Genomic DNA, 17,889 nt, shown 5'->3' on the forward strand with positions numbered 1-17,889 from the left:
TTATTTTATTTATAATTAAAGGTTTGTATATATAAAAATGTGATTTTTCCCCTTTTAAAATAAAAATATTTTGTAAGTTTTTGGTATAAAATTTATAATAAATATGGACGGAAAAAAATTTATTTGTTTGTTTGTTTGTTTGTATATATGACAAAATCGATAATCAATAATCAATAAATAATATTAAATCAACAAAAAGTTTTTTTTGAAAAAAAAAAAAAAGATAAAATTGATAAGATTGTAAAATAATATTTTATGACACAAAATGTTGTAAAATTTTTTTTTATAAAAAAAAGTTTTGATATTAATAATAATATTTTTCTTACCTTTTTTAATTTTTTAAAAGTAAAGTTTAGAAAAACAGAAAAGTACGACGTGACATAATTTAACGACAAAATACGATAACCAAATGAAAATCTGCGGGTGCCAACGTTACGGAAACAGGAAACGTAACAAAAACCTCATTTAAGTCCCCCCCCAATTATAAGTAATTATAGATAAAGTTTTAACTTTTTTTTTTTTTTTAAACGAAAAACGTTTCGAATAATTGGTTTTTACTCGAATAATAATTTTCTTTTGTTAACAAAAAATAAAAATAAAAAAAAACCACTTTAAATTAATTTTTATACTTATTTTTATTTTTTTATTATTTTATAAAATTAAACTTTCCTTTTTTTTTATTTTTTGTTATGATAATAATAATATTTGCACAAATGATAAATTTAAAATAATTAAAAAAACTGTTAAACGTTTTTATCCTTGAAAAAACAACAACAACAACAACAACAACTGGCATCATTTGATAAATTAATAATAATAATAATAATAATAAAATATTTACTTTTCCGTTCATTTACATTTGTTTTAAGGATTATAAACAATTAAAATTATTTTTAATATTCGTTTAAACACTTTTTTTTACAATTGAATGATTTTACATGTGAATTAATTTTATTTTTTATTTTTTTTTATAAAATGATTTAAAAATAAAAATTAATTTTTTTTATTATGCTAATATTTACAATTTTTTTTTTTTATAATTAAATTCTTATCATACAACCTAATTTTCCTTTTTTTTTTTTAAATCAAATCAAGATGGGGTGTAATCCGGTAATATTGGGGGGCAAGTACATACAAGATGTTTGTCACCGTAAGCATCATCAATTCTTCCACAGGTCGGCCATATTTTCGTTTCTCCTTTTACAAATGGCTGCGTGAAATAATTTAATTATTTAAATCATTATTAAAATTAAATTAAAAAAAAAAAAAAAATTAATTTTTAAACGAACCGCAGGAAAAGCTGCTTGTTCTCTTGTATACGGTCTATTCCAATCCGATGAAATAACTTGTTGTTGCGTGTGAGGCGCCATTTTTAAAGGATTTGTTCTTGGATCCATTTTACCATCTTCTATATCACGGATTTCTTGTCTAATGCCTACAATAAGTATAAATATATGCCATAAATTTATTTTAAGAAATTATTGTAATTCGTATTGTTGACGCTCACATATAAGAGATTCGCAGAATCTGTCCAATTCTTCTTTGTCTTCAGATTCAGTTGGTTCAACCATTAAAGTACCTGGAACCGGCCAACTCATTGTGGGTGCGTGAAAACCGTAATCCATCAACCTAAAATATTTCTTACTTTTACTATCATTTTAATATAAAAAAAATTTGTTTTCGATTGACCTTTTACCTTTTAGCAACATCAACAGGTTCTATTCCGGCTGTTTTTTTCATTTCTCTTAAATCTATAATAAATTCGTGAGCACACATATTCGTTTTGGGTGATTTGAAAAGAGTTTTGTAATGATTTTCTAATTTTTTAGACATGTAGTTTGCATTAAGTATAGCAACTTGTGTAGCCTTTTTTAAACCTTTACCACCCATCATCTTAAACATAATTAATTATTAATGAAAGAAAAAAATTTTTTTTTTGTACGAATTTATAAATGGATTACCTTTATGTAAGCCCAGGATATGGGTAGAATAGCACTGGAGCCAAAAGGTGCAGCACTAACGACTCCAAAAGATTTTGTTTTAGTTCCAGATTCTCCCAAGGGATTAACAACTGGATGTGAAGGAAGAAAAGGAGCTAAATGTGCTTTGACTCCAATGGGACCCACACCTTTGAAAATAATAATAATAATAAAATGTATTTTTTTTAATATGATTTAATGAATTTTATTTTAATAATATTTACCAGGTCCTCCACCTCCGTGAGGAATACAAAATGTTTTGTGTAAATTTAAATGAGAGACATCGGATCCATAATCACCTGGTCGACATAAACCTACTTGAGCATTCATGTTGGCACCATCCAAATACACCTGACCTCCATTTTTATGAATTATATCACAAACATCTGCAATTGATTCTTCGAACATGCCATTTGTTGATGGATAAGTAATCATTAAACATGATAAAACATCTTTGAATTGATCAACCTCAAAAATTAATAAGCAATTTAAAAAATTTTAAATTATTATCGGATTCATTTTACGATTGAATTTTTACCTTTTCTTTCAATTGGATTATGTCAATAGTACCATCTCGTGCTATGTTCACAGGTTCTACTTTCATTCCTGCCATCTGTGCACTTGCAGGATTTGTTCCATGAGCAGAAATTGGAATTAAACAAATGTTTCTGCTTCCTTCACCTTTGGATTCGTGATAACTTTGAATGGCTCGAAGACCTGCATATTCTCCTTGTGCTCCACTAAAATCATTATTATTATTTTTTCAATATGTTTTTAAAATAATGTTAAAAAAATTTTTTAAGATACCTATTCGGTTGAAATGAAATTTTTTCATAGCCGGTCACAGCACAAAGATCTTTTTCTAATTCTTTAAAAAGTTGCTGGTAGCCTTCAGTTTGATCCAAAGGAGCAAATGGATGCAGATCAGCAAAATGTGGGAAACTGCATGGAATCATTTCAGTTGTGCTGTTTAATTTCATAGTACAAGATCCCTAACAAAAAAAAAAAAAAAAAAAAACATTTTCGTTCATTTTTTTTTATTGGTAAAAAATCATTTATTTGACTTTATTTTAACTCACCAAAGGAATCATCGAGTGCACCAACGACACATCTTTATTTTCCAATTGTTTCATGTACCTGACTATTTTTGATTCAGAATGTCGGCTATTAAATATATAATGCGTAAGAAAAGGTGAAGTTCGTTTCATTGGCGTATCGAGAATTGATTTTTCCGTTTCATTTACTTTGGCAGCTATCTTTAAAAAATTAATTCATTTTTAAAAATAAAAGAAAAAAAATTTACTTTTATTTATTTTAAGGCACACAAACCTCGTTGACGGTTTCTTTTACGCCAAAAATATAAAACAAATCTTGAATATCGTTCGTTCCTACTGTTTCGTCTAAAGCGATTCCTATTGTGTCGTCATCAAAATACCTTAAATTTATTTTTTTTTGAGCTGCTCTATCTTGTATTTCAAACATATTCAATATCGGCTCAACTTTGATTGTGTCAAAAAATAAAGGATTCAAAACTTTATGACCTCTTTTTTTCAACCCTGAAAATTCAAGGAATAGTTTAAGTGTGAAATTTTGTACACCAATCAATTGATTGTTGACATACCTGCACTTAAAATAAGAGTAGCTCCGTGCACTCTGTTGGCTATATTTTTTAATCCTTCCGGTCCGTGATAAACTGCATACATAGCAGACATGTTTGCCAACAAAGCTTGAGCTGTACAAATGTTTGATGTTGCTTTGTCTCTTCGAATATGTTGTTCTCGTGTTTGAAGAGCTAATCTGTACGCATCGTTGCCACTCGAATCTCTAAAATTCAAAAATTAAATAATTAAAAATTTCAATTTTCCAATATTTTCAATTTAAAAAAAAAAAAATTTTTAGTAGAACCTTGTAACTCCAATCATTCTTCCAGGCATAAGTCTTACTAAATTCTGTTTACAGGCAAAAAATCCTGCATGAGGACCTCCGTAATTTAATGAAACACCAAATCTTTGTGAGGTTCCAATGGCAATATCAACATCAAATTCACTTGGTGGCCTTAGAATTGTAAGAGCGAGTAAATCGGTGGCACAAACGGCGAGAGTCTGCAACAAATTAGCTCTTTATCATTAAGTCTTAAAAAAAATGTTAAAAAAAAGAAAAGTTTTAAAAATAATTACGCCGTGAGAATGAGCTTTTTCAACAATATCTACATAATCCTCGATTGTTCCATCAGTGTTTGGATATTGAACAAGTACTGCAGCATAATCTCTATTAGAAAAATCAGCAGTTTTTAAATCTCCTATGTGAACTTGGATGTTTAAAGAATCACATCTAGTTTGAACAAGGGATGCTGTTTGTGGATGCAGTTTCTCAGAAAGGAAAACCTTCAACCGTTTGTTTTGTCTAAAAAAATAAAAAAAATTATCTCAAAAGAAATCAAATTTTTTTTTTTTTCCTCAATCACTAAAACTAAAATACCTGTGACATAGAGTCATGGCTTCTGCTGCTGCTGTACCTTCGTCCAACAATGAAGCATTAGCAACTTCTAAACCAGTCAAGTCAGAAATCATTGTTTGATAGTTTAAAAGACTTTCCAATCTTCCCTGAGCTACTTCAGGTTGATAAGGAGTATACTGAGTAGTCCTGAAAAAAATTAAAGTTAATTTATATGTAAATATTTTTTTGAAAATAAATAAAATTTTATATTACACAGAAAAAAGAACATCTAATATTTATTTTTATATTAAATTGATAATTAGGATTACCATCCAGGATTTTCAAAAATATTTCTCAATATTGTATGAGGAACGCAACAATTATGATAACCCATTCCAATATAAGATCTCCAAATTTTGTTCTTTTCTGCCATTTCACGACTTCTTTGCAAAAGTTCATATTCTCCTAAAAAAAAATTTACGGAATTTATTTTTAACGTAAAAGGGTTTAATTTTAAAAAGTTTAAATGTAATTTTTGTGCATACCTATGGCAGGTTCAATGTCTAATTCACCTTTGAACTTAATATTGGCGGGTACAGCTTTGTCCGTCATTTCATCCAAAGTCTGTAAATAAAAAAATTTTTCAACTAAACTTTACCATTTTCCGTTTACTTCAAACGTACAAAATTTTTAAATATGATAAAACTAATACAAATGTAAAAAATATATATTTAAAAAAAAAAAGTTTTTTTTTGGGGGCAGAGCACGTTTCTAAATATTCAAAATTAATTTCGTTTAAAAATTACTTTAAATCCCAGCAATTCCAACATTTGCTGTTGATCACTTTCTCGTGGACCGATGTGACGCGAAGCAAATTCATTTTTTTTAGAAAAAAATTCATCTGTATTTTTTATATCGGTTAGCGTACTCGCTTGTAACGATTTTTGAAAATTCAAACAAATTTTGGAATCTAAAACAACAACAAAAAATTTTTCGCGATAACAATTTTTAGCAACGCAAATTTACTTTTTTTATTTTTTAATGTAAAACTATAAAAATTCAAATCGGAGATTTTAATTTACGATTAAAACGAATCGAAATTCCCTGGATACCGACAAACCTGTTAATAATTTATAAACATTTTCTGGTCTTCTTACTAAAACGCGCCACATATTTAAATATTACAATTACAACAAAAAAAAAAAAGAAAATTATATATTTTTATTATAATTTATTATTATGTATAATAATACTCCTAACTATTTGACTAAAATGAGGTTGAAGAAAAAGGTTGAAATTAACTAACTATCATATTCAAATTGAACTTGGTGATAATAGATGACCTTTTAGCATTTATCCCATAATCCTTATATTTTTCTCATGGGGTCCTTTAGGAAAAATTTATATAGCTATATGTTTTGTAATTTATAATTAATTAAAATCTATTAAATAGCTATAAACAGTATACGTGTGTATATATATGAATATTGCCCAACATTTTTTTTCTTAAATTAAAAAAAAAAAACCAAAAAAAAGGGACTTCATAATTAACTTATAAATAAATAAAATTTTACCTTGAATTCCCTGCAATGTGAAACTGCTTATAAATTATACAAATTGCAGAACTCATTTTAATTCATGGTTTCATGATATTGTCCATCCATTGAAATAAATTTAAAATTAATTTTAACATTTCATTCTTAAGCTTCCAAATGTTTTACTTAAGTAAAAGTTTTTTTTCTTCTAGGATATTGAGTTACAAAAAAATATATGGCAGCATTTTTCAAATGAAAAAAAAAAAAAACATGTCACCCAAATTTACCAGCACTTAATTTTTCCTGTTGAAATATAAAGTTATTCAAAAGTCATAAATATAAAAGTGCGTTAATTATCTTCCATCATTATAATACTATCAAAATAAATTTATAGTTTTTTTGTTTTTGTATATTGTAATTTGCATTAAATAATTTATTTAATTTTGCATGATATATCCAACAATTTTTATTTTTATGTAAAAGTCATTGAATCGTATGAAGCAGATAAGCATTATTAACTCAATTTGTAAACTTTTTTAGTTAGTCAATTGTGGATATTAAGAAACTTATTAGTAGAAATAGATTTCATATAACCAATGATAATGCTGTATAAACATAAATAATTGTTCACTCGGATTAATTATAATTAATAATATACAATTAAGTAACATTATTATTTTTGATTTTTTTATCATATGACTCTTCCTTGACCAGGACTCATATAAAGAGATTTCGCTCGTTAATTTCAAATTTTCTTCTGCTATTATATTGTAAATCGTCACATCGTCTGCTATTCACGTGTAATGGAAGCTCAGAAAGCTTGTGAGTATTTTAAATAATTTTGTATAATTAATTATAAATGAATTATTTATTAATTTTATAATTAATTTCATTTTATTTTAATTTGTAGCGTCTAAAGGTACTACTGATGTTGAAAATAGAGCTTTTATAAATGGACTCATTAACTTTACGTCCGGTTCCCTTGGTAAGTTTTACCTTTCATTTTTCATCAATTGAATCATTAACGAAATGTTATTTTATTAAAAAAACTTATTTTTATTAATTTTGGCTTTGAAACAAAAAATTTTTTTGACTAAATAATATTTTGAAAATTATTGTTTTATGTAATTAAAGTCTTATCATTAATAATAATAATTTGTCCTTGATATTATCTACTTTTAAAAAAGATGTATTTGTTATGTTATGAATTTTTTCATTGAATATTGATAGTAATTTTGATTATTATTTATTATTATAAATAAATAAAATTAAAATTATGTTTTTATAATTCAATTTTCAATCATTACATTTTTTTTTTTGTTTAGGTGGAATCGCTTCAGTATTGGTTGGACAACCTTTAGATACTGTCAAAGTTAAGCTGCAAGCTTTTCCTCAGTTGTATAAAAATATGACAGATTGTTTTCAACAAACAATATCTAAAGAAGGACTTTTCAATGGTCTTTATGCTGGGACTCTTCCAGCGATAGCGGCAAATGTTGCTGAAAATTCAGTTTTATTCGCTGCTTATGGAGGATGCCAACAATTTATAAAGTTTGTCACTAATAAAAAAGTAAAATAATTTTTTAAATATTTATTTATATTTATTTATATATTTTCTAATTTTTACTTATTCAAAATAGGCCAAAGAAGAGCTCTCTGTAATCGGTAATGCTTCTGCCGGGTTTTTAGCAGCTTTTTTTTCATCTTTTGCTCTATGTCCGACAGAGTTAATTAAGTGTAAGTTGCAAGCAGCTAGAGAAGTACAACAAAGTAGTGGTGGTAATATGGTAAATATTCAAAAAATTTAATAAGGTTTCATATTTTTATAATAATAAAACTATTAATTTCAATATTTTATTTATAGAAAAAAATAACCCCTTATTCATTGACTAAAGAAATTCTTAGAAATGAAGGAATTAAAGGATTATTTAGGGGCCTGAATTCGACATTTGCCAGAGAGATGCCGGGTTATTTTGTTTTTTTCGGTGGTTATGAATTAACTAAAGTTTTAATAGTGCCAGAAGGAGTACCTAAAGAAAAAATTGGACCATCTGGTATTATGATGGCTGGTGCAGTCGGAGGAATCTCGTTTTGGATAGTTGTATTTCCAGCTGATGTAGTTAAATCTAGGCTTCAAGTTTCTAATGTAAAAGGAAATTTAATTCCGTTGATGTGTAAAATAGCTAAGGAAGAAGGTATTTATTGAAAATTTGTTATTAAATAGAATTATAATAAGGAAATTTAAAAATCTCTATGATAATACACATATTTCATTTTAGGTATAACAGCTTTATATAGTGGTTTAGGACCTACGCTCTTAAGAACCATACCAGCGACAGCTACGTTATTTTTAGTTTATGAAAGTTCAAAAATTATATTTTTGAGACTCCTGGGTTAAAAAGAAAACATTTTTTTAAAAAAACACAAAAAACAAAAAATGTATTACTGCAATACAATAGATTCAATCGATGAAATTTTGTTCACTATGTAATCAACAGTATGAAAGTAGTCAAAAGTTTTTTTTTTTTGTTTTTAAACGATCATTTAGCAATATTTGCTAAACTATTAAAAAAAAAATAAAATAAAAGTGTAGAAATTCAGTGATTAAATTATTTTTTCAATAAATTAATTTCCCCCGTTTATCTTTTTAAGAGCAAAAATTATTTAAAAATACAAATCGAATACGTGTTTATTTCACTGATACAAAATACATTGGAAATTATGTAAATTTAAATTAAAAAAATTTTAAAGATGAAATTGGATTTTATCATTGCAATGATTTTACAAAAATTTAAAAATCCTTCTACATTTCAATAATTTTCTAGTAAAAAAAAAAAAACTATGGATGAAATCAAGCCTTTTATACTGTGGCTTACGTTCATCGACTAACGTAAGATACTCGTATTAAACCTTACTAAAACCTTTCAATAAAGAATTTAACAATTTCATGATTCTCTTTAAACTTTTAAAATTAATAATTGGTATGTCAAATAATTTTTAACGCATTTTTTTTTTTTTTTTAAATCAAACAATTATAAATTTCCAAAAAAAAAAATTTTTTCTTTCTTAAATTTAACTTAAAACTATTAACTAATTGTCGATTATTTAAAAAATAAAAAAATTATAACCGCCATTTTGATAATTTTTTAAAACGTTAAATTAACTAAATACGGAGGCTTTGCAAGGGAATCGGTAATCAATAAATATTGGGTGTGTTTATTTTATGGAACCGGTTAATACAAATTCAAATATGGATAATTTTTTTTTTTTTTTTTTTGACTCAATAATTTCAGTGACAGTTACGTTAAATAAATAAATGATAATCTATTTTAATTAAATAATTTATAAATGTAATAACTGGCTATGGATTTATTTAAAAAAATTTTTATTTTAACTATTTTGGGATTGAAAATCATACTTTAAATGAGGAGGTGCGTTAAAATTTTCAAATTATTTTTTCTGTTAATTATTTTTATGTAATTATTGTATTCATTAATAAAACTATTTTAAATTAATTTTATTTTTTACCTTTTTTTTTTTTATTAAAGGTAAAAGTTTTTTTTTGAAAAAAATAATAATGATTTGAAATGATGTTTTATTTATTAAAAAACTTGAGGTCGTATTTGTGACTGTCTTACTTATAAAATATTTAAAAAAATTTTTTTAATATAGTAAATTAAAATGAAAATTCTGACAAAATACCTCGAGACTTTTTAAAAAAAAATATTTTAAACAATTGTTTTACAGGTCATAAATAAAAATAAAAATGAACGGTTTGGATAATTTGCGACAAGAGGCTGAATTTCTTAAAAATGCAATTCGAGACGCAAGAAAAGCTGCTTGTGATACCACATTGGCACAAGCAACTACCAATATGGAACCTGTTGGAAGATTGCAGATGAGAACTCGTCGAACCCTAAGAGGTCACTTAGCTAAAATATATGCAATGCACTGGGGCTGTGATTCAAATGGTGAGTCTAGAAATTTAGTATCTGCTTCTCAAGATGGAAAACTCATAGTATGGGACAGTTATACTACGAATAAAATACACGCCATACCTTTAAGGTCAAGTTGGGTAATGACTTGCGCTTATGCGCCAAGTGGATCTTTTGTCGCCTGTGGCGGTTTAGACAATATATGTTCTATTTATAGTTTAAAAACCCGCGAAGGTAATGTGCGAGTTTCAAGAGAACTTCCCGGTCACACCGGTTATCTGTCGTGTTGTAGGTTTTTAAGTGATAATCAAATAGTTACTAGTTCTGGTGACATGACATGCGCTTTATGGGATATTGAAACTGGTCAACAGTGTGCATCTTTTGTCGGACACTCGGGAGACGTAATGAGTTTATCACTTTCTCCAGACATGAGAATGTTTATATCAGGTGCATGCGACGCATCGTCCAAACTTTGGGACATACGTGAAGGATCGTGTAAACAAACGTTTCCCGGCCACGAATCTGATATAAACGCCGTGACATTCTTCCCAAATGGTCAAGCATTCGCCACTGGATCAGACGATGCTTCGTGCAGGCTCTTTGATATTCGAGCCGATCAAGAACTTGCCATGTATTCCCGAGATAACATAATTTGTGGTATAACATCTGTTGCTTTCAGCAAATCCGGCCGACTTCTTTTAGCGGGTTACGACGATTTCAACTGCAATATTTGGGATTCTATTAAAGCAGAAAGAATAGGAATCCTTGCTGGACACGACAACCGTGTGAGTTGTTTAGGAGTCACTGATGATGGTATGGCTGTTGCTACAGGATCCTGGGATTCTTTTCTACGAATTTGGAATTAAGTTTTTGACAATATAACAATTCAAAACACTTTTTTTTAAACAAAAAAATATTGAAGTATTAGTGATTTCTATCCACAGTGATATTTTTACAGTATTTAATAAAAAAAACCCTAAGCCATTTTTATAATTGAGAAAATACAATTCATTTCTTGATAACAAATTGACTATTTAAACAAATTATTTAAATAAATAAAGAAAGAACTCAAATTAAAAAAATTTTTTTTATAACTTTAAATATTAATTAATCATTAAATTCAAAGTTAATTAACTTTATATTCATATATACATACCTATATTGTTGTGATCCCATCTTGAAATGTTTACATTTCCATGTTGTTTATAAATAATAACATTTGGTTACCATGGTTACCAAATCTACAGATGATGAAACTTCTAGAAATTTTAATTCTGCTGGTTTTGTATATAAATACTATTATTTAAACATAGAAGTAACAATTAGTATATACAGCATACTAAAGAAAGCTGGATAAATGAAGAAGGTTTCTTCTGATCTTTTTCTCTTCTAGTTCATCTTTGGTTTGTTCTTTCCATATATTACAGTGACTTAAATCCAGTATAGTGAAAGTGAAGTCATATAGAGCTTGATCCACAAAAAAAGTGACAAACCTTTTAGTTGTATGTTTGTATTATAAAATGTAAATTAAAAATAACAACTCTTCGAAAAAAGTTTTCTGATTGTGATATTTAAAAAAATAGGAAACACGGACGCGAAAAAAACCTTAACGTTATGAAACCATAATCGAATCGGTTTGTAACAATATATATACATAATTGTAAAACTATAAATAATAAAATAGAATGAGCGCCATTTTTTTTTTTTAAAAATAGTTTTCTCTATTATTAATAAATGTTTATATCAAAATTTAAATAAAATTATTTTGTGTTTTTGTTTTTATATTTTGATTATATCATTGTTATTTATTAAATAAATTAAAAATATAAAAATTTCTCTTAACGGTTTTCTGTTTTCATTTTAATAATTCTGCTTCCACTTTCATTCGGAAAAATTTGTTTAAATAAAAAAAATTAATAATAAATAAAGAGTTAAAAAGATAAAAAATTGTTTTAAAATAATTCAAATATATTACCAATAATTGCGTTTAAATTTTGGGTTTTTTACGATTACGATTTCTATTTTTGACATTTGTAACTTCGTAAAAATTACTTCCGATTTTCTTCCTCTTTTGAGCTCTTTCGATTGCTCTCCTTTGTTTTGAAGTTAATTTCCTTTTTTCCTTTTCCGGTTTATCATCTCCCTTCATAAATTCTTTTCTCATCGTATCATAATCGTCTACGTCAGTAACTATAAATCTGCCACTCGTAGTTTGAACAACGTTAAAAATTTTAGACTTTTTATTCGAATTTGAATTTTCATCATCTTTTTCATTATTATCTTCTTCTTCTTCTTCACCTTCCTCTTCATCTTCATCTTCGGAATAATAACTAACTTCACTGTCGGATGAATCCGAAAAAACGGTCGTTCCCTCAGATTTGCTGCTGTCTTTTCTTCGACGATCATCAATCGGTTTTACTTGATTCTTTTCTATTAATTCTTTATCGGTATTTTCATCGTATTCTAGAGCCACTTTAATTCTAGTTAAATTTTGAGTAATTTTTACTTTACTTAAATCTTTATTAACATTATTCTCTTCTTCGTTTCCTTCTTTTGCTTCAATTTCTGTACCATTACTATTAGTATTAGTATTATTATTTTCTGATTTTTCCGAAATATTTTCAGGTGTACCATTTTCTTCGTTATTAAGTTTCGACAATGGCACTTCGCAACCAGCAGGTACGATATAATAAGGTAATTTACCACGTTGCCAATCATTTAAAACTAAACGGGATATTGTGGAAATATCAGGTTCTCCACCTTTTAATAACCTACCCATTTTCAAAGCGATTGCTTCTAAAAATTCATTTGAACTGTTCCAATCATCGATTTTATATATTTTTTTTAAATATTCCGGTTTAACTCTTTTTAAAACTTCATCTATGTAATCCTCTGGATTTTTAACAAGTTCAACTCGAACCACACCCTTTAATACTTTTTCAGTATCAGTTTCTCCAGATGGATAAACAACTCCAGGACAATCTATCAGATAAATTCGCTGCATTAAGGTTATGTACTGCCATACTTTAGTTTCTCCTGCGATTGGTGCTACCTGAAATTTTGATATAGAATAAAGATTTAAATAAAATACAAATTATTAAAAATAAATATGAGGAACAAATTAAAGTGTTCTTACCTTGCAAACTTTTTTAGATTTTAATGTGTTTATTATTGAGCTTTTACCAACGTTTGGGTATCCCACGAAACCGACAGAAATTTGCTTTTTGTCAATGTGAAGTTTTGCAAATTGTCTCAGTAAATTAATTAATGATCCCTTTCCGAAAGCATGTGTAAGACTAGCATGAAAAGCCACAGTGGGATATTCGGCACTAAGGTGAGCAACCCACCTCTGGGTAACCCAAGTCGGAACCAAGTCTACCTTATTTAAAATAAATATCAAGTGTTTATGTTTTTTCTCTTCCTTTAAAAATTTTTCAATTCTTGGACATCTGGTTCCTAAAGGATCTCGAGCATCTAAAACCTTACAATTTAAAAAAATTAGTAAAATTTGATCGCTTTTACATTTTAAATAAGAATTTACCATAAAGCTTTGATTTATCTTTAAAAAGACATTTTCTTTCTTCATACCTGAATGACAACATCGCTTGAGTCAATTACTTTGTATAATTCATTCCATATTCTTTTACTTTGACCAGCTGACATAATCCATTCCCTTGGAGCATCTTTGGTGCCATCACTTTCTTTGACTAAATCGAAATCTTTTTCATCTTTACCAGCTTCGTATTTTTCAAAAGACATTTGAGCTGCATTAGTTAACGATTCATAATCCTTAGCTTTTAAATTAGGCCTTTTTCTGGATTTTTTTGGCCCAAACACACTCTAAATTAAATGTAAAAAAATATTAATGACAAAATAAAATAAAATTTTTTACATTTTACAAATAAAATTTACCTCAAAAGATTCGGTATCTAAAAGATGAACTCTTTGATGTTTTGCAGTTTCATTTAGTAAAGTAATGGGCAACTTTGTTGGTTTCATAATGACAGAATAAGGATTTTTCATAACTGCACCGAGCTCCTCTTGAAACTTTTGTAAGGCATTTTGTGATATTACTCTGGAATTTCCAAACCATTTTTGATTCGGTTCTACTCTAGCAGTTGTTCCAGATTTTAACCATCCTTGAAATGGAGCAGCTGATATAATTTTTCCTGACTATTATTTAAAGTAATTTTATTTTAAATTCAAATAAAGTTTCTCAAAAAATACTAATAAATACAAACTTTATTTCTTTTGGGCTTGAAATTTTTGTACATGTGCAACCTATTGATAGTAGATTTACTTCTAGCTTTGGCAACTCCTTTTAAATTTTCAGTTGACCGATTAGGATTCATGCTATGATTAGATTTATTTATTCCCTCCTTTTTGGGAGGTCCAGGTCTTGATCTAACTTTTCCCATTTTAATTTTTGTTCTATGCAATAACTTTAGGTTATACCAATTTCTAAAACTATGGTCAATATTTTAAAATATTAAAATTAACAGAATTTGTACAAGATATGATAAGTATATCTATTAAAATATTTTTTAAATTATTACTTTTGTATTTAAGAATTAGAATGATTGTAAAATTCAACACTAAATCATCGATATTAACACATTTTAAATAAAATATATTTAAAAAGTACTTGCGAACTAAGCACGTGTCATTATCTAAACGTGCAAATAGAATTACGTGCTTCGTTGAATAGTTAAACAAAACTGCGGATCATAAAAATTATATTATCCGTATTTAAAGAAAAATTTTTTTTGTTTAAATTTACTTAAGGATAATTGCCTTATACTAAGATTCACACGAAATATCCATAAAAAATATTTTTATTGATAATTTAAATACAGATTTAATATTTATTTTTCATAAAATTTATAAAGTTCATGACACTATCTTTACATGAATGTCAAATAATAAAAATGATACCGTATGACGTATATTACATTGTACTACTTCAGGCATATTTTACGCAAATATTCATAATAAAGTTTTATTTAAAATAAAAATTAATTTTATACATTTTATTTTTTAAAAAAATATTACAATGTTTAATTTATTTTAAACTTTTCTCTCCTAAACGTTTTTTTTGGCAGTTAACCAAAAATTTAAACCATGATTAATAATAATAATAATAATAATCACTTTGGATCATTTTTTAAGTATTATTTTTTTACATAATCACATCAAGTAGTAATTGTTGTATTTTTGATTTCGGCCCACTCGGGAAAAGTAGATAAACCATATATTGGAACGGCAATGAAAATAAATGTAATTATGAGTGAAAAGGCACAAATTAAATTCATACCTAAACCGGCTTTTACCTAAATTTAAAACATAAAAATGAAATTTTTTAAAATTTTCAACTTCGATTTCTAAAATAAAAATAAATAATGAGTCGTTTATTTCCTCACCATATCTGACGGTTTCATATTAGATGCTGCCACGACAATCGCATTTGGCGGTGTTGCAACCGGCAGCATAAAAGCATACGAACAACTTATCGTCGTTGGTAGCATTAAATATAAAGGATGCAAACGAATGGCACGACACTAAATTATTAAAAAAATCAAAAAAAAAGTAGTTATTAAAAAAACTTTACCGTTAAATTAAACGAACGGGTGAGTAATAATTAAAAAAAAAAAACATTTAAAATTACCATTTTTGCCAACATTGGAAGTAAAATGTTTGCAACTGCGGTATTAGAGGAAACTTCCGTTGCAAATGTTGTACCTAAAACTATTATGGCTAAAACAAATGGCGGCGAAAATCTATTAATGACCTGTAATTGATTTCCTAAATAATTAGAAAGCCCAGACACTTCGCTGGCCTTGGACATAGCAAAACCTCCTCCTAAAAAATTAGTTGAATTTAATCATACATTATTTTACAAAGAATAACAAAAAAAAAAAAAAAAAGGTTCAATTTAACAAACCTAAAAGTAATATAATTCCAAATGGAATTTTCTGATGTAAAACTCTCCAGCTTAAAAGACCAGGACTTTCTTTTCTATTTTTTTCACCTTGAACAAAATAAGTATAAAATATTAAACATCTATTTAAAATAATGAATTTATTTAAAATTTCCAAAAGAAAAAAAAAAAAGCTTTACTTGTTTTTAAAAAATCTAAATTAGCCGGTAAGATAAATAATAAAATAACAATCGCCATTGCTGGTGTTGCATCTTTAATCACCCTGTGGAAGAAAAAAAAAATTTATTATTGATTTAGTTAATACCGAAATTATTATTATTATTAATTATAGCGTACTTTTCGGGAAACAAATTTCCCCATCCGCTTATAAATTCAGGCTTTCTGAAAAACCACAGGAAAACATCTAAAAGAAAAAGGCAGAGAACATTGATTTCATGGTATGTTATTGGTCCCATTTCTCGGTATCTACGCCTAATAAGTTCTCGAACTTGCTTTTGTTGTTCCTCCGTCGTTTTTCCATCTCCTTTTTTTTTTCTACAACAACAAAAAAAATTTTTGTTCACTGCCAAAAATGTTAAAAAATAAAAAAAAATCATGTTAAAATAAAATACCTAAAGAGACCCATGTAGAAAATTTGAAGCCAAAGCCAGGCTAAAAAAGTATTGAAAAGCATGAGAGGAACATTGAATATCATCCAAGTGGCAAAATTTATAGCTTCGGCATCGGGAAAAATGCTGAAATTATATGAATGACAAGTTATGAAAAAACTTTCACTCTAGAATAAGATTTAGAAAATGGAAAAAAAAAAACCCGCACGCACCCACCTTTCGAAAATACCTTTAAATGTTAAATTTGTAGCAGTTCCGGTAAAAGTTCCTGTACCACCAATATTTGCAGCGTATGCAATACCCAAAAAATATGCTATTTCATTCTTGGTTAATTTATGTCCTCTCCTGAAAATCGTTGTGATATATAAAACTAATCATTCACTTAATTTAATTATATGTGGATATTAAGGTAGCAAACCTTAAATCGACATTTGCAGCAGATTCACGTCTTGTTTCGCTATCAAAAGTTCCACTGTCTTGCATTGACGTAACAACTTCACCCGTTTCAGGCAGAGTTATTTTCCTCCTTCCGCCATTTTCTTTTTGCTAACATTTTAAATAAATCATTAATAAAACTCAAATTAATTTTAAATTTTTAATAATGAAGAGAAGTAAAAATAACATGCCTGTTTGAGTTCATTTAAAACAGCTGCTACAATAGGAGTCATCATGGCTGTAGCTGCTGAATTGCATATCCACATTGATAGAAACATTGTTGTCACCATGAAACCCAACATAAGCCTTAAAAGAGAAAGTTGTTGTTGTTGTTAAATTATTGGCTATATAATTCCAACAAAAATTGCTTTTTTTTTATTAAAGAAAAGAATAACAACAAAATGATTTTAATTTTTTGTTTATTTAAATAAAAATTTAATAATGATAATTATTTCTATAACCTATTGGGACTAGTTCCAACTTTTAACATTGTTCCAAGAGCAATTCTTTTATGTAAATTGCAATGCTCTACGGCAATGGCCAATATAACACTTCCTGGAAAAAAAAAAAAAAAAAAAAGTAATGTTGTGATCCCAACGAAATGTGATATATTTTTGATAAGTGAATGAGAATAGTGACTCCATTCACACAGTAGACGCAAAGTCAGCATGTCTGGAAGCTTCGCTTTTCTTATCTAATCTCAAGTGCTAGTGAATGAATAATGACTAGCTATTGTTTTGGTCTTCATATAAATAGTGGGCTTCAGCACCACGTCTTGGTCTTTCGACATCAGTCCGTCAGTCAGTGCATCTTAGGTTGGATTCAAGAGCATCACATTCTACTTCCACTTGTATTGTGTTTAGTGTTTTTACTGATAAAGTAGTGTAACAAGTAGTATTTTTGGTTAATATAATGTATAAGATAGAATTTGTCTATTTATTATATTAAATATCCAAGTCAACTGCGACCATACTGCAAATCAGCAAAACCGAATTCCTCGAGAACGAGATCCATAACATAAAT

At 27.5% G+C, this 17,889-nt stretch overlaps 5 protein-coding genes across 5 annotated transcripts in view; 2 read left to right on the forward strand and 3 right to left on the reverse strand.

Moving 5' to 3' along the window:
- Nucleotides 1-1,090: 1,090 nt before the first annotated feature.
- Nucleotides 1,091-5,245, reverse strand: Phum_PHUM046960 (glycine dehydrogenase, putative; the record flags this gene model as incomplete). The annotated part of the gene is made up of 17 exons (XM_002423229.1): nucleotides 1,091-1,210; nucleotides 1,290-1,435; nucleotides 1,508-1,629; nucleotides 1,697-1,893; nucleotides 1,962-2,128; nucleotides 2,204-2,447; nucleotides 2,518-2,719; nucleotides 2,787-2,971; nucleotides 3,059-3,231; nucleotides 3,305-3,535; nucleotides 3,601-3,803; nucleotides 3,885-4,081; nucleotides 4,157-4,382; nucleotides 4,458-4,622; nucleotides 4,745-4,880; nucleotides 4,961-5,039; nucleotides 5,222-5,245. 17 exons carry the CDS (start codon nucleotides 5,243-5,245, stop codon nucleotides 1,091-1,093), a joined length of 2,817 nt encoding a protein of 938 aa, XP_002423274.1.
- Nucleotides 5,246-6,753: 1,508 nt separating this feature from the next.
- Phum_PHUM046970 (mitochondrial ornithine transporter, putative) lies at nucleotides 6,754-8,348 on the forward strand (the record flags this gene model as incomplete). The annotated part of the gene is made up of 6 exons (XM_002423230.1): nucleotides 6,754-6,772; nucleotides 6,861-6,935; nucleotides 7,276-7,520; nucleotides 7,591-7,737; nucleotides 7,815-8,145; nucleotides 8,230-8,348. 6 exons carry the CDS (start codon nucleotides 6,754-6,756, stop codon nucleotides 8,346-8,348), a joined length of 936 nt encoding a protein of 311 aa, XP_002423275.1.
- A 1,368-nt stretch (nucleotides 8,349-9,716) lies between these two features.
- Phum_PHUM046980 (guanine nucleotide-binding protein subunit beta 1, putative) lies at nucleotides 9,717-10,751 on the forward strand (the record flags this gene model as incomplete). Its single annotated transcript, XM_002423231.1, has 2 exons — nucleotides 9,717-10,119; nucleotides 10,201-10,751. 2 exons carry the CDS (start codon nucleotides 9,717-9,719, stop codon nucleotides 10,749-10,751), a joined length of 954 nt encoding a protein of 317 aa, XP_002423276.1.
- Nucleotides 10,752-11,872: 1,121 nt separating this feature from the next.
- Nucleotides 11,873-14,303, reverse strand: Phum_PHUM046990 (Nucleolar GTP-binding protein, putative; the record flags this gene model as incomplete). The annotated part of the gene is made up of 6 exons (XM_002423232.1): nucleotides 11,873-12,121; nucleotides 12,221-12,937; nucleotides 13,022-13,366; nucleotides 13,474-13,674; nucleotides 13,798-14,058; nucleotides 14,127-14,303. 6 exons carry the CDS (start codon nucleotides 14,301-14,303, stop codon nucleotides 11,873-11,875), a joined length of 1,950 nt encoding a protein of 649 aa, XP_002423277.1.
- A 774-nt stretch (nucleotides 14,304-15,077) lies between these two features.
- Phum_PHUM047000 (uncharacterized protein) overlaps nucleotides 15,078-17,889 on the reverse strand; it is a gene marked incomplete at both ends in the record, with an annotated part of 3,664 nt that continues 852 nt past the window's right edge. The window contains 11 exons of the mRNA XM_002423233.1: nucleotides 15,078-15,215; nucleotides 15,306-15,443; nucleotides 15,551-15,744; nucleotides 15,827-15,913; nucleotides 16,003-16,085; nucleotides 16,160-16,346; nucleotides 16,445-16,598; nucleotides 16,644-16,776; nucleotides 16,850-16,977; nucleotides 17,079-17,172; nucleotides 17,328-17,417. Of these exons, the coding sequence (XP_002423278.1) occupies nucleotides 15,078-15,215; nucleotides 15,306-15,443; nucleotides 15,551-15,744; nucleotides 15,827-15,913; nucleotides 16,003-16,085; nucleotides 16,160-16,346; nucleotides 16,445-16,598; nucleotides 16,644-16,776; nucleotides 16,850-16,977; nucleotides 17,079-17,172; nucleotides 17,328-17,417 (1,426 nt within the window). The remainder of the gene's footprint in view (nucleotides 15,216-15,305; nucleotides 15,444-15,550; nucleotides 15,745-15,826; nucleotides 15,914-16,002; nucleotides 16,086-16,159; nucleotides 16,347-16,444; nucleotides 16,599-16,643; nucleotides 16,777-16,849; nucleotides 16,978-17,078; nucleotides 17,173-17,327; nucleotides 17,418-17,889) is intronic.

Source organism: Pediculus humanus, genomic scaffold, assembly GCF_000006295.1.
Source record: "Pediculus humanus corporis 1103172107399 genomic scaffold, whole genome shotgun sequence".
NCBI lineage: Eukaryota > Metazoa > Arthropoda > Insecta > Psocodea > Pediculidae > Pediculus > Pediculus humanus.